Source organism: Mirounga angustirostris, unplaced genomic scaffold, assembly GCF_029215605.1.
Source record: "Mirounga angustirostris isolate CCGP_5_RB_7025 unplaced genomic scaffold, mMirAng1.0.hap1 SCAF_9, whole genome shotgun sequence".
NCBI lineage: Eukaryota > Metazoa > Chordata > Mammalia > Carnivora > Phocidae > Mirounga > Mirounga angustirostris.
This window is the reverse complement of record NW_026991717.1, coordinates 139,344,448-139,369,752: the sequence shown is the minus strand read 5'-3', so window position 1 is coordinate 139,369,752 and position 25,305 is coordinate 139,344,448. Positions and strand designations below refer to the sequence as shown.

At 63.4% G+C, this 25,305-nt stretch overlaps 2 protein-coding genes across 5 annotated transcripts in view; one reads left to right on the top strand and one right to left on the bottom strand.

Moving 5' to 3' along the window:
* Nucleotides 1-7,471, top strand: part of DEGS2 (delta 4-desaturase, sphingolipid 2) — a 72,831-nt gene extending 65,360 nt beyond the window's left edge. For all 3 annotated transcript variants that reach the window (XM_064571566.1, XM_045901824.2, XM_064571561.1), the window contains 2 exons: nt 3,143-3,885; nt 5,389-7,471. In XM_064571566.1, the coding sequence (XP_064427636.1) occupies nt 3,169-3,885; nt 5,389-5,535 (864 nt within the window). In that variant the 5' untranslated portion in view covers nt 3,143-3,168 and the 3' untranslated portion in view covers nt 5,536-7,471. The remainder of the gene's footprint in view (nt 1-3,142; nt 3,886-5,388) is intronic.
* Nucleotides 7,472-7,620: 149 nt separating this feature from the next.
* The window catches only part of EVL (Enah/Vasp-like), a 146,325-nt gene continuing 128,640 nt past the window's right edge, over nt 7,621-25,305 (bottom strand). For both annotated transcript variants that reach the window (XM_045901515.3, XM_045901514.1), the window contains exons 5-14: nt 22,499-22,569; nt 20,594-20,823; nt 19,823-19,944; nt 16,847-16,907; nt 15,371-15,434; nt 13,767-13,833; nt 13,613-13,675; nt 10,127-10,193; nt 9,781-9,838; nt 7,621-8,107 (exon numbers count right to left, since the gene is read on the bottom strand). In XM_045901515.3, coding sequence (XP_045757471.1) covers nt 8,070-8,107; nt 9,781-9,838; nt 10,127-10,193; nt 13,613-13,675; nt 13,767-13,833; nt 15,371-15,434; nt 16,847-16,907; nt 19,823-19,944; nt 20,594-20,823; nt 22,499-22,569 — 841 coding nt within the window. In that variant the 3' untranslated portion in view covers nt 7,621-8,069. The remainder of the gene's footprint in view (nt 8,108-9,780; nt 9,839-10,126; nt 10,194-13,612; nt 13,676-13,766; nt 13,834-15,370; nt 15,435-16,846; nt 16,908-19,822; nt 19,945-20,593; nt 20,824-22,498; nt 22,570-25,305) is intronic.

The following is a 25,305-nucleotide window of genomic DNA, read 5'->3' as shown; positions in this document are numbered from 1 at the left end:
GCCCAGGCGCCCCCAACGTAGTGTTAACTGTAGTCACTGTGCTTTACGTTACACCCTCAGGACTTAATTCTTTTTTGACTGGAAGTTTTGTTCCTTTTTATGGCCGAATAACATTCCATTGTGTGGACAGACCACGTTTTATTTATCTGGTCACCTGTGGATGGACTCTGGGGTCGGTTTCAGCTTTGGCTGCTGTGAATAGTTCGATGAACGTTGTTGGTGTGCAAGTATCTGTGTGTGCCCCCGATTTGAAGGCTTTGGGGTCTGTATTTCGAAGTGAAATTGCTGCGGCCTGTGGTAATTCTACAGTTCCGTCTTTGAGGAGCTGCCGAATGGTTTCCAGGCCGCTGCACCATGTTGCATCCCCCCCAGCAGTGTCCCAACAAGGGCTCCGGTGTCGCCACATCCTTGCCGACACTCGCTGTTGTCCGTTTTTGACTCTGGCCATCCTCGCGGGGGTGAAGGGGGATCTCATTTGTGGTCTTCGTTTGCATTTCCCTGGTGACTACTGATGCGGAGCATCTTTTCCGGGGCTTCTTGGCTGGTTGCACATCTTTGGAGACCTGCCCGTTCAAGTCCTTTGTCCATTTTACGATGGGCTGTTTGTCTCTGTTGTTGAGTTGTGGGAAATCTTTATATATTCTGGATATCAAACCTTTATCTGGAGTGAGGATTTGAACCGAACGCTCCGAACGCTGCTCTCTCCCAGTCCCCGGGACGCTGTGGCTCCTGAGCTCCCCGTTGAGTGGGCCTGAGTTTTGTCACCTGTCGCTTGGCTGGCTTGCTTTGTCTGAAGTTCTGTGCTGTGACCAGCATCCCGGCGGGGTCCTTGGCCAAGCTTCAGGAAGAGAGCTCCCGGGATCAAAGGGCCCCGGTGGCTTTGTGCGCGGGGCTTGGAGGCCAGGGGACTGGCGCTGTCCCAGGCCGGAGGCGGCCCCTGCGTGCAAGGGGGGGGCAGCTGCAGTGGGAGCAGGGGGCCCTGGTTCTGTCTACCATGGGGTTCACACCCCACCTCGGCCGCTCGAAGGCCGTGCTTAGGGCCGTGGAGAGCCGCTGCTCACTGGGCTAGAGCCCAAGCCACTGTAGCTGCCCGATGAGGTGAAGGCTTGGTGGGGGCGCTGGGGTAAGGGCTGCCTGGGGGATTCCGTTGGCTTCCAGGCAGAGGTGGCCTGGGGTTCTAGGGCTTGGGAACCCCAGCTCCCCGCAGCATCTCCATCAGATGCGGGCTGTTCGCTGTCATGGCGCCAGGATCGTTCTGTGGGGACACACACCCTGTGAAGCACATCACACCCCTGCCATCACACGCCGGGACACCGGGGCCCAGAGAGGGTGGGGATGTAGTCCCAGCCACACAGCAAGATCAAGACTAACCCCAAGATGGGCTTGGGGGGTGGCAGCTCAGGCAGGAGGATCCTGAGCCTGAGTCTCCCTTCTGACTGGGACAGACTCCCTTGGCCCCTGTTGTGTGTTTCTGCTTGCATACTCCCAGGGACAAGCAGCTCACTACCTCTGAAGCAGCCTGTTCCATTGCTGGGTGGCTCTCACAGAAAGGTTTGTGGGCTGAGAGGAGGGCGGAGGGGCCTGGCTGTAGGGACCTTGGGCAGCTGAGCCGAGCTGTCACATCCTTCCCTTCTAAGCACAAAGGGGAAGTAACTTCCTGGGTCAGTTGGAGGACAGGGCTGGGCAGGATTTGCCTTTGGCCTGGCCGGTTCCGGGCCCTGTCCGTGGGCCAGCCTGGGGAGGCTGAGCCCGAGGCAGCCCAGCTGCTCTGGGCAGGAGGGGTAAAGACCCTGAGACCAGCACTGGCTCTCTTGAGGGTGCCTGGGATAAGCCCTGCTGACCTCACGGGCCTCAGTTTCTTTTATCTGTGCATCACAGCGCGGCTCTGCCTCTGAGGGCCTGCGAACCGGGGCACAGAGCAGACCTGGGAGCATCTCTCCCGAGCACGGGATGACCCCTGGCCCTGTCCATCCCCACCCCTGCACCAGACTCCTTGCCCCCTCCCACCGAGCAGCCAGGGAGGTTTCTGGAAGGCACAGCTGTCTTGCCCCAAGGCCCGCCCCCCCCCCCCCCCTTGCGCTACCCCTGCAGGGTCTGGTTGCTTTCTGGCCAGAAGGCCCTCCCCTGCTTGGCCCACTCCCACCATCATTGTCTTTTTTTTTCCTGTAGAAACAAACTACAGAAAAGGACAAAAGATTCTGTAACGAGCACCCCACCCCCAAAATAAATGCATTCAACGTTTTATCATGTTTCCTTAGATCTTGTTTAAGAACTGAAACACCGGAGACAGAGCCAGAGCCCTCCACGCCCCCCACCCCTGGCCACCCCTGTGGCCTCCGGGGTTCCCGATGCGTCTGGGCGCCACGCACGCCCCGTCACTCGGGCTGGAAGCCCCCCGCGGTGCACGGCACCTGCAGCTCTCGGCCGCTGCTTGGATTTTGGGCATTCTGTTTCTTTTTTTTTTTTTTTTTTAAGGATTTTATTTATTTATTTGACAGAGACACAGTGAGAGCAGGATCACAAGCAGGGGGAGAGGGAGGGGGAGAAGCAGGCCTCCCGCCGAGCAGGGAGCCTGATGCGGGGCTTGATCCCAGGGACCCTGGGATCATGACCTGAGCCGAAGGCAGACGCTTAAGGGCTGAGCCACCCAGGTGCCGCTCTTTTTTTTTTTTTAAGATTTTATTTATTTAATTGTCAGCGCAAGCAGGGGGAGCAGCAGGCAGAGGGAGAGGGAGAAGCAGGCTTCCCACGGAGCAGGGAGCCCGACGCGGGGCTTGACCCCAGGACCCCGGGATCATGACCTGAGCCCAAGGCAGACGCTTAACGGCTGAGCCCCCCAGGCGCCCCGGGCATTATGTTTCTGTGACCTGTGGTGACACCTGGTCTTTCCTTGGGCTGGTGGCAAAGGCCCCCCCCTCCCCCCCGCTCTGGGAAGTCTCCCCGGGGCCCCCAGGTGGTGGGGAGGCAGGCGTGTCTGGCTCTGCCAGGGCCAGGTCTCCGAGGGACCCCGCTGTCACTGCCTGGGGCTCAGCGGATGGTGCCGGGGAGGCGGGAGGCCGAGCTCCGTCTGGGTGGGGGGCTGGGGGGCCCCACGCGGCCGGCGCGCCCGCCTCACCCCCTTCTCTTCTCGGTCCCGCTGCAGCCAAGTACCCGGCCCTCAAGGCCCTGATGCGGCCGGACCCGCGGCTCAAGTGGACGGTGCTGGGGCTGGTGCTGGCGCAGCTGCTGGCCTGCTGGCTGGCGCGGGAGCTGGCCTGGCGCTGGCTGCTCTTCTGGGCCTACGCCTTCGGCGGCTGCGTGAACCACGCCCTGACACTGGCCATCCACGACATCTCGCACAACACGGCCTTCGGCTCGGGCCACGCGGGGCGCAACCGCTGGCTCGCCGTGTTCGCCAACCTGCCCGTGGGCCTGCCCTACGCCGCCTCCTTCAAGAAGTACCACGTGGACCACCACCGCTACCTGGGCGGCCACGGGCTGGACGTGGACGTGCCCACGCGCCTGGAGGGCTGGCTCTTCTGCACGCCAGCGCGCAAGCTGCTCTGGCTGGTGCTGCAGCCCTTCTTCTACTCGCTGCGGCCGCTCTGCGTGCACCCCAAGGCCGTGACCCGCATGGAGGTGCTCAACGCCCTGGTGCAGCTGGCCGCCGACGCCGCCCTCTTCGCCCTGTGGGGGCTCAAGCCCGTGGCCTACCTGCTGGCCAGCTCCCTGCTGGGCCTCGGCCTGCACCCCATCTCGGGCCACTTTGTGGCCGAGCACTACTTGTTCGTCAAGGGCCACGAGACGTACTCCTACTACGGGCCCCTCAACTGGATCACCTTCAACGTGGGCTACCACATGGAGCACCACGACTTCCCCAGCATCCCGGGCTGCAACCTGCCCCTGGTACGCGGTGGCGCCGGAGAGCGGGGGGCGTGGGGGCGCGCGGGGGGCCACAGCCCAGCTCTCTCGGCCTTGCTGATCGCTGTCTGCCCGCTGCCTCAGTTGTGGCCCCAGGGCGGGAGAGGCCTCCCCGCAGCCCCGGGATAGCGGGGGCCCGGCTACAGAGTAAGGAGGTGGCTTCTGGGGGGGCAGGGGCTCGCGGGGGAACGGAAACCTGTTTGAGCCCAGGCTGGACGTCCTTGGGCCGGCCCCTTGCCCTCTCTGTGCCTCGGCCGCCCCTTCCTTAAGACGGGCCGGCATAGCCACGCTGCACGCAAAACACCTCCCCTTCCTGGCTCCCACCTCCCCTGTCCCTGCTCATTTCCCGTCACTGCCCTGCGACCCTCCAGGGCCCCCTCCTGGCCCAGAGGGGACAGGGTGGGCCTGGCCCTTTGTGACCCCAGAGGCTGGGCCTGAGCTGGAGCCGCCCTGGGGTTGGGGAATTTCTGAAGGAGGGAGGAGGGAGGGGGAGGAGGAGGAGAGGAGCTGTGGGCTGGCGGGTTAGGAAGAGCGGGGGTGACCCGAGGCCCAGGGGGCGGGGCAGGCGTCGGTGGGGAGCGCTGGGGTCTGTGTGCCTGCCCCGTGTGCACATGTGTGCACGCCCGTATGCGGATGCTTGCCTGTGTCCGAGTGTGCCGTGTGTACACGTGTGTGTGCGTGTGCTCGCGTGAGAGCACCTGTCTGGGTGTGCGGGTGACCCCGGAGTCCGGCCGCCGGGGTGTGTCTGGCCCTGGCCGTGCGGCCCCCGGCCCTCGCCCCCCGCGCGTCTGCTGCTGGTGCTCCTGAGGTCCCACTGCGCGCCGGGCCCCATCTCAGCCTCACCCCAGGCCCGTGCAGCGGGCGTCCTCCTTCCCCGCTGTCCGCCCTCCACAGACAAGGCAGAGGCTCAGGCAGGGGCCGGCCGGACGCGCGTGCTGTTTGCCGGGGAGAAGGAAAGAAGGGCTCACAGCTAAGTCAAGGCTCCCCGCTCCTGCCTCAAGCAGGGGGTCTGCTCTCCCGAGCCCCCATCTTCCGCTATAAAGCAGGCCCTGGGCACTGGGCGCATCCCCCTGGGGGGAGTGAAGGGCATCCCCGGCAGTTGGCGAGCGGCGGTGGGGGTGCGCATGTAGGTGCTGAGGCTGGGAGGGCTTCCGGGAGGAGGTGGGCTGAGGGTGTGGGTGCAGAGGGGGCAGGAGGCTAGAGGGAGAGGTGTGCCCCACGCCACTGGGAAATGGGAAGCACTAAGGCTGGGAGGAGGGCGATGGGGTGGGGGCCTGGTGTCCGCTGAGGCCGGAGGGGCTGGGGGGCAGGAGGGGGCAGGGGACGCTGGGCGGTGACGCCGCGTGTGCGTGTGCGTGTGTGTGTCAGTGTGCGCCCTGCGCATGCTCCCACCCAGGGTTGCGGGCACGCTTGCGTGCCCCCATGCCTGTGTGTGGCAGGGAGGCGTGCGCCCGGCCGCGGCCTCTGACCCTGCCACCCTCTCTGCAGGTGCGGAAGATTGCTCCCGAGTACTACGACCACCTGCCACAGCACCACTCGTGGGTGAAGGTGCTCTGGGATTTCGTGCTCAAGGACTCCCTGGGGCCCTACGCCAGGGTGAAGCGGGTGTGCAGGCTGGCCGAGGACCGTCTGTGAGCCCTGCTCGTGACGGGAGCCAGGGGGACCCCGCGGGCCCCCGGCTCCCCTGCTGCAGAGCTGGCTGTCACCCCCCCTGCCCCCCCCCCGCCGCCCGCCTAGTGCCCAGAACTGGTTTGGCTGCATTTGGTTCCCACGCCCTGGCTGCACTCTGTGTCCCAGAGCCCAGGACCACGTCTGGCCACGCTGGGCACGGGCTGCAGCCTGGAGAGGCTTGGTCTGCACCTGCGCTGTCGCCCGCCGGCCGGGCCCTCCTCTTCTGTCCCCTTCTCAGGGACAGAGGCCCGGCCCCGCCCTGGGTGCTCCGTGCGCAGTCTCCGCGGAGCTGAGTTCTCTGCTGGTCCCACGCCCTGCGTTCTGTTTGCACAGCCTCACATCGCGCTTCCCAGTGGCGGTCAAGGCCTCAGGAGGGGGCCCCGGCCCACCCCAGCGGGCCTCAGGTCTGCGTGCCTCCTTCCCGGCCAGCCCAGGCCACGGCCCCTCTGCTCCCCACCCTCAGGGACTGTGGCTCTCCACGCTTTGTGCTTAGGCAGCATCCCCGGGGGCCGGCGGGGGGGTTTGTGCCTTTGTGGGTGTCCCCTGCGTGTCCTGGGGCCCGGAAGCCCCTCGTTAGCAGCCTTCCCGCCTCTCTAGCCCGGCTGAGCGCTGCAGACACTGCCTGTCCTCAGTCGCACGCCTGCCCCCGCTCCACCCCGAGGCCTTGGCCCCAGAGGCTGGACAGGGTGGGGTCTGGCTCCCTGACCCGCTCCCTCAGGACTTGAGAGATCTTCAGGAAGGGTGCCGCAGGCCAGACGGAGGGTAGACGGGGGCCGGACAGGTGGGGGACTGGCTGCAGCAGGCCGGTGTCCTTGGTGATGACCCTGTCCTGATGGGGGCACGGCTGAAACCTAGGGGGCTGCAGGGGGTGGGGTGGGGTAGGGCGGGGTCCGGGTCTCCCAGGGGCTGGCCAGCAGGAGCAGGAGGGGTGCCTGGGCCCCGGGGGAGGCTGAGGACCGCCCCTGGATGGGTGCCGCGGGACCGTGCTAGCTGACCCGGGAGGGAGGCGTGTCGCCGCGCCCTGTGCCTGAGCGTGGACTTCCTGCTGGGGGCCGGGAGTGGCCTCCTGAGATGCCAGGCACCCGTGTCCCCTAGACGCCGAGCTGGCCCTGGGAGGGAAGCGCAGCTCGGCCGGGGTACTGGAGCCTGGACAGGTGGCCTGCCCGCGTGGGGGCTGCCGGCCCAGCCACCTGCAGAGCTGTCCTGGGGAGGAGGCTGCCCGGGGAGAGAGGTGTGCTCTGTCACCACCTGCCAGACGCCCCCCCACCCCCGTTAGAACGGCTGCTGGACCTGGGGGGGGGCAGCCACTCTGAGATCAGGCCTCAGGCTGCTCACCCCCAACAGGCATCACCGTCCTACTCCCGGCTTCAGGGTTGGGAGCACTCGATGAGTTGGGGTGTCCAGAGCCTGGCCAGAAAACAGCAGTCCCCTGTCATCAGCCAGACTGGGGGCCCCGCCTCGTCCCCTCCCCCTCTGCCCCCCATCCCCTCCCCCCCCTGCCCCCCCCCCCCCCCCGGACGGCTGGGCAAACGGCTGTGTCCCTGGGGGTCAGGAGATGGTACAGCATTTCCAGCTTGCTCCTGGCCCAGGGGCAGATCCTCTCTGGCTCCAAAGGGGAACTCACAGGGTCTGAGAAGGGCTGGGTGGGCCTTTGGTGGGCATGCAGGGCAGGGCCGGGGTCCTCCCGGGACCATGCAGCCTGTCACTTCCCCGCTGCCTTGCTAAGCCCAAGCCAGCCCTCCCCGAGCTGTGGTCAGAATGGAGCCAGCCCCTTTGGTACTCCAGGTGTGGGTGGCACTCGGGCCCGTCTCAGGGGAGGCCACGGGGGCAGCCCTCCCCAGGACCCCCGGCTGGAAGTGCCTGAGAGGCCCCTGCTCTCGCTCCCGCCTTCCCCGGTCTGTGTTCGGCCCAGCTGCCCGCTAGGGCCGCCGCCGCCGCCGCCTTCTTGCTGCTCCTGGCCGCGAGGCCCGGGGGCCGTCCCCCATTAGGGGGCATCCTCAGCCCGGAGTGGCCAAGAGGCGGCGCGAGAGAGTGAGCCCGAGCCAGGGGTGTGGACAGTAAGCGTTTATTACCACGTGGACACAGACACCGCGGTGCGTGGACAGACTTCACCACCACGACGCTGGGGACAGCTCGCCACTGCCAGCCAAGGTGTTAACAGCATCACCTAGGAGAAAACTCGAAACCACCTAATGAAGCGCGTGATTTGGGGAGTCCTCTATAAACCAAAAGAAATGTACACTTAAATAGGCAAATATAAAATACAAAAAAGGCGAGTAGACCTGGTGTTCTGTGTCAGGTAGAATCTAAAAAAATCCAGAAATTGAACTTGTTTCCTCATTTTAATATTTTATCACAGGTTAAGACTTCTAAATGAAGCACATCCCGGCTTCCGTGCGGGCTTCCGTGTGCTGGAGGCCTGGGGCCGCCGGGCTCCTCGCTGTCCCCGCCGTCAGCTGGCCTGGTGTCTCGGGCGGCAGCAGCAGGGGCCGAGGGCTCTACGAGGTGCTGATCCCGCTCAGCTCCTGCCGGATGGCTGAGGCACAGGACAGGGAGGCTCAGGTGCAGCAGGGACAAGGCCTGCCTGGTTGTCTGTGGGGCCCTGTGCCCGCGCCCCCGGGCAGGTCCTTTTGTGCCCTGCTCCATCTCCTAGAGCCTCAGCCGGGCTCCCGGAGGTCAAGCAGCGCAGAGCACTCGGGCACAGACTCGGGGGGACCGCAGAGCCCTTTGGGCTCTCCTCCCGAGGGCGGTGCTGCCCCTCCCAGGTAGAGGGCGAGCTGGGGGGCGGGGGGGCGCGGATGGTGCTTGGCCTGCCTCCCGCCTCAGAGCTGGGCACCTGGTGCTACTTCGGGGACCCGGGGCCCCCCTTCTGGCAGCGGCAGCAGGTAGGGCCCAGCCTTGAGCAGGGTTCCTTACTCTTCTCCCCAGCTTCCTGTCCCCACCCCTCACGGTTCACCCCCCAGACTGGGGCCTTTGGCCAGACAGACCCCACTGGGCCTGGAGCTGGAAGAGCGGAGTGCCGGGCACTTAGCCAGTAACACGGGGGTGCTTCTCGGAGCCCCCACATTGCCTGTGCTTTCCCTCGGGCCCAGCGGCCGCCCACGAGGCCACTTCCATCCGCGGCTGCGCCTACCCAGCCTCCTGGGGCCAGAGGGCCGGCCCCTCCCAGGTGGGGGCCCCAGCAATAAAGCAGAGTTAATATTCTATTCGGCCTGGTGTCTCCTCTCCTCCGGGGCTTGGCCTTGCTCTTCATTCATTAACTCTTTATCTGCCCTGCCCAGGACCGTTGCGGGGCGGGGGGACCGGACAAACAAGAACTGAGCGTGCTCTGCTGGGACAAGGACAGGGCGTGGCCGGTCCCAGCTCGGCGCACGGGGTCCAGGCCTGGCGGCCCTGCACGCGGGCTCCCACACTGCCCTCCCCTCTCCAGCCCCCTGCCGCCAGCGTGCACCCCTTTTAGTTCACGGAGCCCTCTCGTGCCCAGGTCCCCGCTGCTGCTGTGGGGACCGGGCCCCTCAGGAGGGGGAGGGAGGCGGGCTGGGCCCGGGCTGGGCCTCACTGCCCGCTCCCAGGGCGAGTCTGCTCTGCCCAAACCCTTCCTCTCCCTCCAGCGCCGGACCTGAGCCAGCTGCCTCGAAGGCTCGGGCAGGTGGCGCAAGGATGGCTGTGATGCCCTGTGCCTGGGCCCTGGTCTCTGCAGCCAGAGGCGCTTGGCGCGGGCTGCCCACCCCAGGGCCAGGCAAGCGGGCGACTGCGTCACAGCCCCAGGTGGTTCTGTGGCTTCTTGGTCCCGGTAACCGCCCCCCGGGGAAGGCCGCCGCCACGCTTGGAACGCAGACCCGGTGATCAAAGGTGGCAGAGTCCAGAGAGGCAGTCTGAGTGCACAGACACTGAGACAGACGAGGGACAGACTGGAGGCGGCTTGCTCTGGAATGCGCTCTCCGGTCCCTCTCCCCTCCACACATTCACACGTTTGTCCCAGGGAGGAAGCCGGGGAGTGCGGAGCTAGCTGTCACCCCACCCACTTAACTGAGCCTCAGTCTGCTTGACCAGAGAAGGGGGGTGACGTGGAACCGCGGGCCTCTGGGCCCAGGAGGGTCTCCCTGGCTGGGCTGCCACCGCTCTGCTGCCTTGCAGCCCTGGGGGCCAGGCCGCCCTGCCGCTCCCCCGGGACCCTGGGTGACGCCCCAGGGTGGGTCCCGCACTCACCGTCGATGATTTCCTCCTTCACTTTGTGCAGCTCTCGGACCACCTCCTCGAGGATCTCCTGTTGGGAGCAGAGCCTCAAAGTGAAGGGACAGGAAGCAGAGTCCAGGAAGCTGGCTTTGCCAGGGGCAGCCCCAGGGGTGGGGGTGGGGGGGCCCAGAGCAGGCTGGAGTGTCCAGAAGGGCAGAGGGGTGCTTTTCTGCTGATGATGGGGCGGGGGGCCCCCTTCCTCCACCGCTGGCTCCCTGAGCGACTTCTGGCCGCCCTGCTGAGCCTGCCTATCCGCGTGGACCCGAGAGGGTCGCGGCCTCTGTCTCTGTCATGGCCTCCCAGGAAAGGTCACACTCACCTGCTTCATCCGATCCAAATCTAAGGCATCCAGGGCCACGTCATTCACGCTCCCCACCGGCTTCATCCTGAAGAGGACGGCAGGGTGTGGTAAAGGGGGCGGCAGGGCCGGCGGGTGCCCCCCCCCTGCGGAGACAGAGCTTGAGAGAGCAGGCCGGCCTCCAAGCTCAGGGCCCAGGACCGCGGGCCAAGCACGGCCCTCTTCCCATCGTCTTTCAAGTGCTTTTTGCTTTACCCCTGGCCACTCTGGAGCTACTCTGACAGGATTCTGATGGCTCGTCTCCACCTCAAGGGGGTCTCATGGATCCCGTGACCATACTTCCCACCTCTGGGGCACGACGACGGGGCTGTTTGCTGATGTGCGAGCTCGTACACAGATGTGACAGGGCAGGTCACACGCTGCCCCCTCTGGAAAGAACGGCTACTCCTCAGCGAGGGGTCTGTGTTCCTGGCTAAACTGAGGCTTGGGGAAAGCTAGTGACGGTGGCAGTCAGTACAAAGCAAAACCACAAAATTGCACGGTCCACACTCATCCTAAGGGCACCCACTTCTGGTAACTGGTCCTATCTAGTGTGTAACTTTTTTCAGGAAACGTCCTTGGAAGTGGTTTTGCTCTTTTGAGGCATGGATTGTATTTCCTTGAAAAGCTGCCGAACTAACGTTAGCTAGTTTGCTGTGCAGTGTCTCTCATACGGGAACCGTCCCTGGAAAATTCTGACAAAATGCTCCTCTGGCCACTCGGCCTCTTAAAGCAGGGCAGCGGTGCGCAAGGGTCTGCCGTCTGGGTCCCACTTAATCTCCTGGGGAGACAATGGTGGTCGGGGCCTGCGGGTCCGGGGAAGTGGCGGGGACCGAGGGGGTGACGGACGGCGGACAGGCGACCTGGCGGGGCCAGCCCGGCTGCGGGGGGGCCCCTCTCTAGGGCGAGAGCAGGCCCGGCCGCTGCGGACAAGCCAGACCAGGGCTAGTGCATCTGAAGGAAAGGAGACCACTGTCCTGAAGGCAGCCCCCCCCCCCCCCCCCCGCCCCGCGGTCACGGCAGCATGACTGACAGCCTCAGGTGTCTGCTGAGGGACGGATGGATGAAGATGTGGCACACACGCAGCGACTGCCGCCCGGCCAGAACAAAGGACACCTGCTGCGTGTGACAACAGGTGACCGGAGGGCGAGACGCGGAGTGTAAGTCAGGCAGAGAAAGACAAGCACGGCGTGGTCTCACTGATGTGCGGAATCTAAAGGAGCCAAAGGCCCAGCAACAGGAGATTGCTGCGGGCTGGGGGTGCTGGGGGGCGGGTGGAGGAGGTCAAAGGGCACACACCTCCGGGTGGAGATGAGGGAGTTCTGGGCTCTCATGTGCAGCCCGGGGACTACAGCTAAGCACAAGGTGTACGCGTGAGAGCAGCTAAGCCAGTGGATCTGGAAACCGAGAGCTGGCTGTCAGCCAGCCTGATCTCGGGGAGCGTTTCACCACCTGCACACACGTGGATCGCCGTGTAAACTCAGACAACGTTAGGTGGCAATGGTATCTTAATAAAGCCAAGAAAACAAACCCCTGAATAAATCAAGTTTAGTAGTTCAGTGCCCAAGCCTGGATTACAAAAAAAAATAGGGGCGCCTGGGTGGCTCAGTTGGCTCAGCGTCTGCCTTCGGCTCAGGTCATGATCCCAGGGTCCTGGAATCGAGCCCCGCATCGGGCTCCCTGCTCGGCGGGGAGCCTGCTTCTCCCTCTCCTCCCTGCTCGTGCTCTCTCTCTCATAAATAAAATCTTAAAAGAAATAAAAAAAAAGCAAAGAAGAACGTAGAATGGGCCCCTGCGCCCCTCCTGGCTGAACTCCAGAAAGAGGCCAAGGGGTCTAAGTAACTTTGGATCCCGATGGGGAAAGAGGTGCAGCCTGAGACCTCGGCTCCACACGTCCGGCCTGTGGGTTCAGCGTCTGTTCCAGCAGCAGCTTCCCGGGCCACCTGGGCAAAGTGCTTCACCTCCCGGGCCTCAGTTCTCCCACGTGCACACCTGACAGCGCCCCCCCCAGTCACCCCGAGGTGGACTGTCACCACACGCCCCCTTTGGAGCTCTCTGTGACACTAGAGAACAGACCGGTCTCAGAGGCGGAGAGCCCCAACCCGAGGGGACAGCCCCTCAGAGTGTCCTTGCCCGTGTGGATGAGCTGCAGGGGGCCGCCCTGGCGGCCCAGCCTTCTCCCTTGTCCTGGGGCCCCTCCTTTGGCTCCTGGCCCCTGCTGGTCCCCAGGCCCTTCATAGCCAGGGGGAAAGTGCTGGTCCAGCACGGCGCCCTGTGCTTAAAGCTCGAGGACTGGGGTCCTGCACACAGAACTGAGACCCAGCCTTCCAGCCCCGGGACCCCTTGTGACCCCTCTAAGCTTACCTCCCTCGGCCCTCCCCACCTTCCGCCACGGGCTAGCCACGCTGGCCGGCTTTCTGCTCTGTGAACTCGGTCACAGGGCCTCAGCACTTACCATCTCCTCCAGCTTGGAAGGCTGTCCCCACGTTCTTTGCAAGGGCAGGCGCCTCCTCATCCAGGTCAACTCAAATGCCACCTCTGAGAGGTCTGCCCCAGCCCATGCACTAAAGCACCTCTGTCCCCAGCCCGGTCTGCCACGTGACCCTGTCTTACACACAGCACCTCTCAGAACACACGGCTGCCTCGTGCCCGGGCCTTCCTGACAGAAAACGGGCTCCTTGCTGGCAGGGACCTGCAGGACCCAGCTCAGAACCTGGCTGACCACTGAGACCTCATTCCTGACGACCGGCATCTGTCATCCCCATTCCCGCCAGAGCCGGGCTGGAGCTCTCCCTGAGCGCCTGGCTCCACTCTGCAAGACCAGGCTCCGGCGCGGCCTGTTCTGTGGGAGGAGCGGCTCCCCTTCAGTCTGCAGGGCAGTGGAGACCTTTCCTAGTACGGGTTCCAGAGACCAGCAACTTCAGGCCACACTTGGCCCCTGGGGACTATGTGGCTTTTGCCTCTCTCGCTTTTGGGGACCCCTCAGTTTTGAATGTTCTATCCTGCGATCACGCCAGCTTTTGGTTTCTCTGGGGGAACATGGCGCTGTGCGCTGTGGGCAGAGGAGGCCGGTCCCGGCATCAGCTGAGTGGCGGGATGCAGCTGTGGCTAGTGAGCACTTCCTGCGTCCAGCCGTGGCCCACCACACAGCGTCACAGGACGCAGGGATTGAGAGACCTCTTTACGGGGTGGGGGAGGAGTGGAGGCGGGGAGAGGCCACCTGGCTTGCCCGAGGTCACAGTCACTTCCCCGCCCTCCCCAGGCCCCGGTCTCTCCCTCTGTGAGGGGACAGCCCGGAGCAGGTCCGCACAGCCCCTGCAGTCCCTCCAGCCCTGCCTTCCCCAGGTCTGGGGGAACAGGCCACCCTTTCCCAGAGCAAACTGTTAGGTGACAGCACACGGGGCGGGTTTGGAGTGTTAGTCACGGGCAGGGGACAGAGGAGGCCCCCGAGACGGGGTTGTTCAGTACCTAGAGTGAGGCTGCGCCTGAAGGGGGCTCTTAGCTTCGGGGCTCTTGGCCACAGACGGGGTTCTAGGGCACGGAATGAAACAGACACGTGAATCGCCCCGTCGCCGCCTTGGCCCCCCTGGACTCACAGCTCCGCCTTCCCAGGGCGGCTCACCTGGACAGTAACGAGGACACGGGTTTCTCCACCGAGTTGCTCCGCTCCCAGGGCTTCCGGCCAGCCTCTGTCAATCCATACAGTGGACAGAGAGCCTCAGATCTGGGAGGACTCTCAGCGGCCACCCCCCGCCACATCCCAGGCAGGAGGCCCCCCAACGCTGAGGGCGCAGAGCTGCCCCATCAGGAAGGTAGGCTTCGGGCGGAGCGGACAACCCGGCTCTCTGTTCCCAGTCTGGCCCTTGCAGGGCTGTGGAGGGCTCTGCGGTCACCCTGCGTCTCCCTACTCAGGACACAGCTCCCATCCCCTCGACCTGGCTGATCTTGACTGTGGCCTGGTTCTGAGTCCTCTCACCATGATTGGGTCTCTTCTTGGGATTGTGAACCCAGCGGTCAGGGAACCTCTTAACCGTGACTCCTGGAGTCGACCCACGACTTCAGCAAAGGGCCGAACGGGGCGGAGGAAGCCCTCGGCCTGGATGCTTTCAGGGCAGCCCGCAGGCCCACATGTGCACCTGCTGCCCCGAGACGCTTGTCTGCTTCACACTCTCCACACTCCTTTCCCGCTCACGCCCTGAAAGCTGGCTTCTCCTTCCATTATCGCTTGCAAGTGGGGCTAAATTCATATTTCATTTTATTTCAAGAGAGCAGCTGGACTGAACTGAATTCCTGACTTTGCAGGGTTGGCAGAGAGACAGAAGAGAAACCCCCAGGCGCTGCAGGGAGGCCCCCTGTCCTCAGGAGGGTCTCTGACCACACCCCGGCGCCAGGCATGTGGCCTTGAGCAAAACACGTCACCTCCTAAACTGGGAAACACATAACCCTTCACTGGGGTGTGAGGTGTCTGTGGAGTCATTCACCGAGAATCCCCGGGGACCGACGCACCGAGGAGGAGCGGCAGCCAGGCCGCAGGGCAGCAGGACCAGAGGCCAGTGCCACAGCTGCTCAGGGCCTCCCTCTGCTGCGGGGTCGGGGGGGGCCTTCCCCTCTGCCCCTGCCTCCAGGCTCGGGAGCACAGGCGTGGCTCGGAGCAGATGGCTGCACGAGCGTCTGTGGGATGACCGAGTGCCCAGGCACGGCGGCTTCTTCCCGCTCCGCGGCCTCCTAATGACATCCCCGCGTCCTGGAGCTCCCACGGGCTTCTGAGCTGGGTTTGCGGCTGTGTGTCCTCACCCGTTACTTTGCAAGCATCACCGGGCATGCCTCCTCTGAGCGCCACAACGAGCAAGACGGGTCCGTGTGCCCCCTCAGAGCCCGGCCTGAGGCCGGGGACCTGAGCCCCTGAGGCAGAGTCCCTCCTGGCCTCCTGGTCCTCCTGGCCCCATGTGGGACACGAGAGGGCTGCGTGGGCCGTTACGGCCCGGCCGCTCTCGGGGCCACACCAGCACCTGCTCCGGCTCAGCGTGGACGCCACAGCTGCGCCTGTCCGGGCTCCTCCCGGAGGCTCGGGGCTTCCAGAAGGCGTCAGGGAGACCCGCAAGTGTCACCTCACTGGCCCTCACAGCTCATCTGTAGAGCGAGGCTCCGGGGTGCGTGCTCTGGCTGGGGGGGCCCTTCCTGCTCTAAGACCTCGTGCCCGTCGCAGGGCGGGACAGCGCCCCTTACCTGAGGAGGTAGGTGGCTGGCTGGTTGCTCGGGTCCCCGGAGATGGAGAGGTGCTCGGCTCTTCCTGAAATGGAGAAGAAAAGCTCTGCCCTCAGAGTCTGCTTCGGAAGGCCAGCGGGGGCAAGGGCACGGTGCTCGACCAGGTCACAAGGAAACGGCAGCTTCTTACATCCTCTAAGGAGCATGCACTACTTTTATAACCAGCCAGCCAACGAGCACTGCCGTTAACAAGGACAAGCCCGCAACCTCGGTGGGGAGTGCGGCTAGCCCGTGGACAGGCAGGGAGGGAGGAGGCTGTGGGGGAGACGCGGGCTCCAGCAGAGCAGGGCCGACTTTCTTTGTGGCCAGCAGCAAGCCCTGCCCATTCCTGAGCCCCACGACCGAGGCCGGCGCCTCGTGGGCACGAGCATGGCCTGAGCTCCGGGGGAGCTTCTGTACCACTGTCCACTGGGACCCTTCTGCTGCCCGTGGGAGTAACCTGGCAGGACCACGGAAGGGACCTCCCTTCTCCAGGCCTGGCTCCCATCTCCATGGGCTGCTGTGAGGACCAGAAGGCAAGTGACCCTAGAAGGGGCTGCTGCAGGGCAGGGCCCGGGGAGGGAGGTTCTAGTCAGCCCTGTAGGTCAGGGCTGCCCAGGGCACAGCCTACGTCCTGCTTGTGGGAGACCCCATTCACGTCTTTCACCAAGAAAGGAGGACTTGGTAAGAATTCATTCTATCCCCAACCAGCCCACAAGTTCATCGGTGCTGCTGCCTAAGTGAGCTCTAGAACTTAGCTCTGTCCTCAGTACCCCGCTGCTAAAAGTACCTCCTGCTGGGGGAGGCAGGCTTGACCAGCGGGCCAGGCAGAACCCCGAGAGCTGGGGTGCCCCACGCCGCTCTGCAAACTCGCCCACCCCTCTGCGCGTCGGCCTCCATCCCCACCAGCCCCGTCCACTGTGTCTCCACTCTGCAAACTCGGGCTCACCATTTAAAGCTCAGGGCAAATGTCACTTCTCCTGGAGGCTCCAGGCATGGTTTCAGGACGTCTCCCTCTATTCCCAGGGCCCCTGCTGCTCCTTCTCTCTCTGCCCTTAGCACTTTCTTTGTCTGCTTGTTGGGTCCTCTCCCGGCAGAGGCGGGGATCTGTCTGCGTGGCCCCTCTGTGCTCCCAGACTGCAAGCCTTCCCCTCATGGCACTCTGGGGCTGGATCCTGCTTCTCGGCCTCTCATCTGACCTCGTGAAGTTGTGAGCTCCAGGGCAAAGCAGTGCCTGCCAGATGCTCAGAGAGCACAGGCCTGCTCCCCCAGAGTGTGGGGGTGCTCCGCAGGTTCTGCTGCACGTTGGCCCCCCCAAACTCTCCTGTACCTCCTGTGAACCACCTGGTGAAGTTTCTATCACAGGTATGTCCAAACTGGGTGCATGTCAGTGCCCCCAAAGGCCTAGTGTCCCCCACCGGTGGGTGCCCAGGGCAGTGAGGACTGGGGTCTGCTTACCGCTTGGCTTTCGTCTTCCTTTTTATCAGCCGGCTTGTCTGTTTGGGAGGCTGCTTTTCTCCTAGTACAAGGAGGAAGAAGGTGCAAATCAGCTCCTGAAGGTTCTCACGCTGACCCAGATGCCTCTGCTGGGCATAGCCTGGTCCTCAGAGGAACCTGTGGTGGGGATCTGACCCCTGCTTGGTGTGAAGGAGGCAACTGTTCGAGCGGCCTTGGCGATGCCCAGGTGAATGTCCAGGTCTTCTGTGCTTGTCCCATGACCCTGGGCACAAAATGGGTCTGGGCAGGGAGAATAGGGCCCGGGGGGCATTCCTATGTCTGTTTATAGCACCTGAGGGCTGGAAGAAGTTGGTTTGCACCCTGTCCAGGTTCCCTGGGGGCCTGGGTCTGGCCACGTGGGACAGGGAGAGGTGCCCCCGGTCACAGGTCAGGGCTGGGGGAGCATTCTGTCTTCAGGCTGACTGGCTTAGGGAAGGGAACCCCACTTCCTTATGGGAAGGAGAACGACCTCTTCCTACCTTGGAACTTAGTCCTGCAGCCGCACCCTCTCTGATCTGGAACACCACTGTGAGCCTGCCCTGCTCAGAAAGGGGAGGACCCCCGGGAGCTATAACTGATGCCCTCTGCTCAATCTGCCTGCTCCCCACTTGCCTGGACCCCATCTCTTAGCCTCTGAAGTCCACCCCTATGTTTTGGCCTCGGTGGTCACCCACATCTGGCTAACTCCCAAATCTACACGTGCCCCCGGGCTCAGCGAAGCTGCCAGAGCATGCAGCGCTCGTGGAACTCAGGAGGTGAGGTTGTCCCGGCCAGGGCACAGGCCCGCAGGAAGTCGTTCCTCCTAGAAACCTGGGGAATCCTCCCCACCAACCTCTTCCTCACAAGAGTGGAGCCAATGCAGGGGTGCCTGGGTGGCTCAGGCGTTAAGCGTCTGCCTTCGGCTCGGGTCATGATCCCGGGGTCCTGGGATTGAGCCCTGCATTGGGCTCCCCGTTTGGCCTCTGGGGAGTCTGTTTCTCCCTCTCCCTCCGCCCCGCCCCCGCTCATGCTCACGCTCTCTCTCAAGTAAATAAAAACCTTAAAAAAAAAAAAAAAAAAGAGTGGAGCCAATTCTGCCTCTGCCTCGTATTTCAAGTCTGTCCTCCTTTCTTCACTTCGGACACCTAGTGGCGGCCAGCAGCACCTCTTCCTGGAAACAGCGGCCCCCCGGCTGGGCTCCCCATTGCCACTTTGCTCTCTGACGCTCTGTCCCCACCCAGAGCCAGCCTTTAATTTTCTGAAGATACAGAGCAGGCAGGCATGGCAGTCCCGGGAGGGCCCGGCACACAAGCTCTTGGCCATGATGACTTTCCCGCCTGTACCCCGCTGCTGGGAGAGAGACCTTGCCGCAGCCCCCCGAGGGACAGGCAGAAACTCCACACTTCAAAGAGCGGCTCGCTGAACCCTTGTGGGCGGGGTGCACTCATGCTTGTTCTTGGTGGGGCCTCGACTGTCCCGCCAGCATCTGGGCGTCTCACCGGCTTCTGTTGACGCTGACCTTTTCCTGTCCTCAGGCACTTCCTCTGCGTTTGGTCTGAACCATCTAGGCCTGGTTGTTATTGCTGACGCATTGATTTTGGACTTGGGGAAGGCGTGAATATTTTCTTTTTGAAAAACATCTATTTTTACACAAGGCCCCGCTCACCTCTGTGAGATGGAGCCCAAAGTGCGTGCAGACAAGGCTACCTCTTGCAGCCTGACCTCCGGTCACTCTCCCCCACGCCCTGGGCTCTAGGCCCGGTGGCTCTCTCAGCCTTCCCTGTGTTGTAGCTCTGCCCACTCGCCTCAGCCTGGACAAGTGTTCTCCTCCTTCCGGCCGCGCTCATGTGGAACCTCCTCTGGGAAGCCCTCCTGGCTTCCCCCAGGGAGAGATTACCCTACGAGCCTCCATTCTGTGGGTGACAACTGCTCACCGTCTGCCCCTGCTCTTGGTTACCCGTGTGTGCCGTGGGCCAACCTCACGGCTCCCTCTGCTGCCCCTGGCCGTGTGTGCGGAGGCCCGGCCCCTGCTGCAAAGCCCCAGGCCAACAACCTGCCCTCTGGGGGCCTGGGTCTCCCACCTCATCCTCACGGAGCTGTGCGCACTTAGTGAGGGACACCCCGTCCAGCTCTCACCAGGGCGAGCCCATTTGGAGGGAGACTAAGAGGAGGCCGGGTGCGGCTGTGGCTTCTGTGGACAAGAAGGAGCATCCCGACAGGCCCCGGGGGGCCAAGGCCTCAACAACCTACGCCAGCACGCTCCCGCTGCCACATTTACGAGGAACATCCAGGCTCCGCAGCCCTTCTCAGAAGGAACTGCCCGGCCCCTCTGCCTGCTGCGTCAGCTCGGGCGTGACCGTGAGGCACAGTGACCCGCTGACGGCCTTGGGCGAGCGGGAGCCACGGCTGCTGGTGTGGTGGAGAAGGGGATGAGCAGGCCCTGGGCCCCAGCGCCCAGCCGGGACACGGGTGGAACTCTTGTTCCGTCTCCCAGGGTGGTGTCCTCTGGGCTCCTGCCCCTTCAGAAGGCCTCTCCCTGTGCCCCCCACGAGGGCCCCCGCAGGACCGGCCCTGCAGCACGCACTCGCCGTCCGAGACCCTGGGAGGCGCCGGCACCGAGACGTCTCATCTATGTTGGGATCTGAAGTGTGGGGAATGCGCCGCTTTTCCCTGGAGCCCATCTCCGAGATGGTCTCCAAATGTCCCTCTGCCCGGAGCGAGGCGGGTACAAGGAGGCTGCGTCAATCAACCGATGAGGCGGGGCTGAGAGCTGAGAGAACTCCTCTGGGCTTGATGCCTCAGGCTGAGCCCTCGAGAAGGGGAACTTGATTGACAGTCCCCTGCTGGGCTGAGCCCAGGGAACAGTGGGCCCTGGGGCCGGGCAAGGGCTGCACGTTGATGCTGAGGAGCAGGAGATCCCTGACAAGTGGCTGAGTCTGGGGGGGCCCGAACACCCACCTCTTGGCCAGCAGCTTGTTCATTTCTTCCATGAGGCCTCCTCCTCCACCCCCACTGCTCGCCCGGTTGGCGTCAGACTTGGAGGTCCCGCTGGGGCTGGAGCCTCCGGAGGCATCTTCTGGCTAAGGGGTAAGGACATGGCGTTTCAGTCTGTGGCGGGACGTCACTGGAGGGGGAGGGGGTGCATGCAAGCCTGGACGGGATTCTTATGATGGGGGCGCTGCAAGAGGCCCGAGGCTCTCGAGTCCCACCCCCCAGCCCCACAGGCGACCAAACCAGAGTCCAGCAAGGGACCGGGACCGGCTGGTCGGTTAGCAGACACTGCCCAGCTCTGCTGGCTCACGTCTGTGCCCTTGCTAAGGTGGGAGTGATGTGCTGGGGAGGTGGTGGCTCTGGGGAAGGAAGCCAGAAGCTGTCTGGGAGCTGCTGTCAGAACCACAGCCACACTCAGCTGTCCCGTGGCCGTCCCCCCTTCCAGGCCGCTGCAGATGTGCTGGGACAGGCAGGCGGACCTCTAGGGTCCACGTGGGAGGCAGAAGGGACCCAGATCCAGGAGACTTGGGCCTGAGTCCGAACCCCGCAGCTGACTGCCACCTGGTGGGCCAACTGCTCCCACAGCCGTGCCTCAGTCGCCTCATCTGCAAGGGGGTGCTTCTCGCCCCGCCCGTGACGGTCAGTGGGAGGGCCAGCGCAAGACACGGGAAAGCACTGCCCGCTAGGCGGTGAGAAGGTGGCCCCCAGCCCGGCCCACCCACACCCACGGACGCTTACCCGCTGGACTCTCCTCAGCTTGGCTCCAGCCAAGGCAGCAGCCAGTCCGGACACGGAGCCCTCGTCGTGGCTGGCACCCTGTGTTCCTCCGGCTGGCAGTGGGGGTGGGGGAGGGGGGGTGGCCCCCGTGGGTGGAGGTGGGACAGGGGGTGGGGGCGGGGGTGGGGGCCCGCTACACGAGAGGGGGGCGCTGGCTGCAGATGAGGGGTGCCCCGGTGGGAGGATGGGTCCTGGAAGGCAAGGGTGGGGCTTAGTTGGTCCCTAGTCCAGTCCCCAGCTGCTACTTCCCTGGAAGGAGGGACAGAGGGCAGCCTGCTCCTCTGAGGGACAAGCTCAAGGTGCTTCTTCCAGGAAGCCCCCGTGGGATGCACCCAGCCCTGGTCTGTCACTCCCGACCCTGGTCTCCCCAGCATTCTGGGGCTTGGCTGGACGCAGAGTGTCACATACGTAACATCCCTTGAACTCAGCTAACTTTCTCTTGCTCTAATCGTGGTCTTCCCACGGGAGATGAAGTGCTTTGGTAGCACAAACTGCATCTCTTTTTCCTTCCCTGTACCCAGTGCCACCCCAGGCATCGGCCCGTCGGTCCCCGAGATGCAGTAGGTGCTGTGGCGGGTAACTGGTTGCAGGGCTGAGTGGGGCGTATGTTGGGGAGCCATGCCGAGTGTTGGGCAGTCCTCCGTCCACCATCTGCACAGCCCTCCATCCAGCACCCAGGAAGCCCCCGCCGTGCGGCCAGCATGGTGTCAGGTGCTGGGGAACGCGGCCACAGGCTCTCTGCTCATGGCCTCGTGGGCAGGCAGTGAGCCAGTCACACCGACGGATGCACCTCCGTAACGGTGGAAGGATGGCGTGTGCTACTGGGAGTGGGCCTACGGAAGAAGGGCTCCGACTGCAGAGCCGGAAGTTCGGGGACTTCCTCAGGGAAGTGGCCACCACGCTGGGATAGTGACGGAAGAGCAGGAGTCAAGTTTGGTGAAGGAGGAGTGGGGTCGGGGTCGGAAGAAGAGCATGGGACGTGCCGGAGAGGTGCTGGAGAACGTGGAGGGAGCCGCCAGGAGGCCAGCTTGGACAGGGGTGACGGGAAGGGGTGACGTGGGACAGGGATGGCTGTGCATTAAGAATGTGGACGGTGGGCCAGAGCGGGGCAGGGGGCCCACAGGGGGTCTCGGTGCAGAAATCTAGCTGAGAGGGGCTGCTACCAGCCAGCATCTGCCTGAGTGGGGGCTCTTGCCACTGGGCAGGGGGTGGTGCTCGGTCTTCCCATCAGTGAACCGGGGTAACATTCCCCGGCTTACTGCACAGGGTGTTTGAGAGAAGCACGTAAAACACAGGATCTGAAGGCACTCGCGGGGCTGGGAAGTCCTGTGCTTACTAATCAGCACTGCCACTCTTCAGGGAACCTTCTCCGGCCTCCCTGAGCTCAGGTCCAGTCAACGGTTGGGACGATCCTGCACCTCGGCTGGAGGGGCCCGGGGCCGGCGGGGCCCGCCTGTGTGGCCTCGCAGCTGGCACTGACTTGGTCACCACGTGTGCACCCTGATGTTCCGTGTCCTCCACTTGTTTGTGCCCCCGACTGGACACTGAGCTCCCTGGGCCGGGGCGGCATCCGCCTGGCTCACCGCCGTGTGTCCCTAGCCCTTAGCGCAGTGCCAGAGCCGCGGCCCGTGCCCACGGAGCATCTGCTCGGGCAGCCAGTGCTGGGGGACCAGAGGCCGGTGGGCAAGGGCCGGGCCGGGCCGAGCTCATCCTCTCCCCCCAGCTCTGTCCCCTTGTCCCCCTGCTTTCATCGGATGTGACCGTCACACACTGAGACCTATGCAGCGGCAGCTCTTCCCGGAGGGCGCGGGGTGCCCAGTGAGGGGCCGGGTGCAGCGAGAGGAGCAGGCCCCGAGGGGTGCTCACCTGTGGCCGAGGTCCTTCTCTCTAGAGACTCCTGCCGCTGTTGCTGGTGCTGCTGAGGCTCCATCACTTGTCTGAAAAACAGCAGCAGAGCAGGCCTGACGTTTCGGCGCCGAGAACAATGGGGCTCTGTGTCCGGGAGCCCGGGCTGCGGAGTCGGGTTTCGCTGGCACTCCCTGACCGCCGCTGCACGGCCCGGGCCGGGGGCCTCGCGGTGAGCTTGGCCCGTCCGCCCCGGCCCTGCCCGCCGGGCTCGCTGTGCTCACTCACGGGAGGCGGGGCATGTGACTGGCTCTAGGTCCCTGAACAGGACAGCGCTGGCAGCACCCCCTGAACAGTCTCAGGCACACCTCAACAGGGAAGCCCCTCATGAAGGCTGGGGCGACCATCTGGCTGAGAGACCAAGCTTCTCCCCAGGCTGGATGGGCTCATCTGACTTTTGGGGGCCTCTGGCCTCAGCAGCCCTGACCTCAGGGTCACCCATTTTTATTACACCTGACTACGTTTCCTGGAACAATTTAGGCATTGCTGGTTGCCAGGAGAAGTGGACACCAAGGCTGCATGTCCTCATTCTTTTTACCCCAGATCCAGCCGCAGGCCAGGCCTCCGTTAGAGATCAATGCTATGTGTGCCTCAGCGAGCACAAATGTCCCCTCTCCTTAAGGCAGAGTGACCTCGGTGCTCTTGAGGGCTGGTGGAGTGAGGACACCGACGCACAAATATGTCCACGGAATCTGAGACTGAGATGCCGGGGCAGAGGGGGGCTCAAGGAGTCATGCAGACCCTGGAGAGTGGCCAGGCTTCAAAAACTGTTGTGAGCCAACTCTGATTAGCTGTGCCGATGAAGCCCAGGGTCACGGGATGTTTGGACACCTACTCTGGGCTCAGGAGGAGAGCGCGCGGAGGCAAGCAGCGGTCTCTGCCTGGCAGGGAAGGCGGGAAGGGCGGCTGGCGGAACGGGAGGTTGCCGGCCATGTGTCTGCACTGCGCCCTCAGTTTACAGCGAGCCGGCGCTTCTCCGGTGCGGGCACCACGCCTGGCATGTAGCAGCTGCTCAGTAAGTACTTTGTGAAGCAAGAAATACATGGAGGAAGGAAAAAATACAGCTGCTTTCATCTTCAAGAAAGGTCAGTGATACAGCACCTCCTCCAGAGGGGACCCAGAGTTTACTGCAAAGACCACTGAGAGGTAGTGAGCTTTCTGGCTCCTGTTCTGGGATCGTGGCTTCGTGAGCACGGACAAGTCATGCCCCTCCCCTGGGCCTCAGCTTCTTCTCCGCAGAGGAAGCACAACACGTGTTCAGGGGGCTCTTGGAAGGACTATGTGCGATCCCTACGAAATAATGGAAAAGACCTTTCTGGCATGAAAGGTGTTGGAAAAGCTCTCAGCAGTGCTTGCATCAGCTTCTCTATCCAAACTGCTGAAACATCATCCAAAACTTCAACTTTCCCAGCAGGATCCATATGCTTAGATGCCCTCAGCAAAATGAAAGTGCTTGGAAATCCTTAAAAATCAGGTGTGGACTTAAGACTCTGTTTGTGAGAGAATGCAAGGTTCCTGTGCTTGGAATCATCACCTGGTGTTTGGCCCCACATAAGTCCTCTCTCCCCTGGGCCTCCCTCTGTGTGAGGTGACCAGCAGGGACACAGAAGAGCGGGGTCCCCGCCCTGTGGCCTGTGTTGACTCCTGCAGTTCACAGCCGGGCCTCCAGGGGGCACTCCGGCCCACAGGCAGTGGACCGCAGGCGGTCTCGGGAAGGAATGCTGGACTTGGATGGTGGGTCAGGATAATGCAAGGTGGTGTTTAACCAGTTCTGAGAGACCTGCTTAGGGTCCATCTGCTCTGTATGTTCATTTCTGAGTCTGGTGGACTCACCCATGCCCTTCTCGGGGTGGAGGCAGCCCCAGGACCTGGCAGAGTGCTGAGCTGGGGCCAGACAGGCTGCCGGTCCTGGCTGTGCCTCTAACTTCTCCTTACTTTGGGCAAGTCCTTTCTGCTCTCCTGGCTTGTGTGAGCAACGGTACCAGTAACAGGAGCCCCGGAAGGTTAGTGTGAGGAATAAAACAAGCCAAAACCTGTAAAAGCCCTTCATTAACAACAACGTGCTGTATTTCTGAGAGGCCAGAAGACAGGCCCACGGAATCAAGAGACCCGTGGGAATTGATAAAAGGAGTCTCTCTTGCCCATAGGCCGTCTAGAAGCACATTCCCATCTTTACCTCCTTTCTTTGAGGTGAGCGGAGCGAGGAATACCACTGTTACGTTCCAATGGGAAACTGAGGCCTAGAGCAGGAACCTGCCCATGGTTACAGAGTACCCCATCGGGGAAGAAGGCGCCCAGAGGTTACCGAGCCTCGGCCTTTACTCCTCAGAGTGGGGGAGAGGCTAGAGGAAGGCAGCTATGCTAACCACTATACCACCAACGCTCCGGCGGGGAGAGGCTAGAGGAAGGAGGGCCCCAGAGATCCTCCCAGCCCAGGATTCCACGTGAGCCTAGCTGCAGGCCCCCAGCTCGGCCCCTCTTCTGAGAACCTGGATGGGGAGGGCCTGCACCAGGCCCACGTCCTGGATACAGCTTCCACAGAGCCCGATTCAGAGCCTCTCAGAGATACAGAGCCCCTGCCAAGGCAATGGCAGGCTGGGTGCACGCCCTGGCCCTGTCTTCCCTGGCAACGTGACCTGAGGCGGCTGCTCCCTCCTTGGCCACCATGACTCTTCTGTAACTTCAGGATGACACTGGTCCTTCCTCCCAGTTTGAGCACTTTAGAAGCTCCCTGGAGCGAGGGTGGGTGTCGTCCTATGGCCCACATC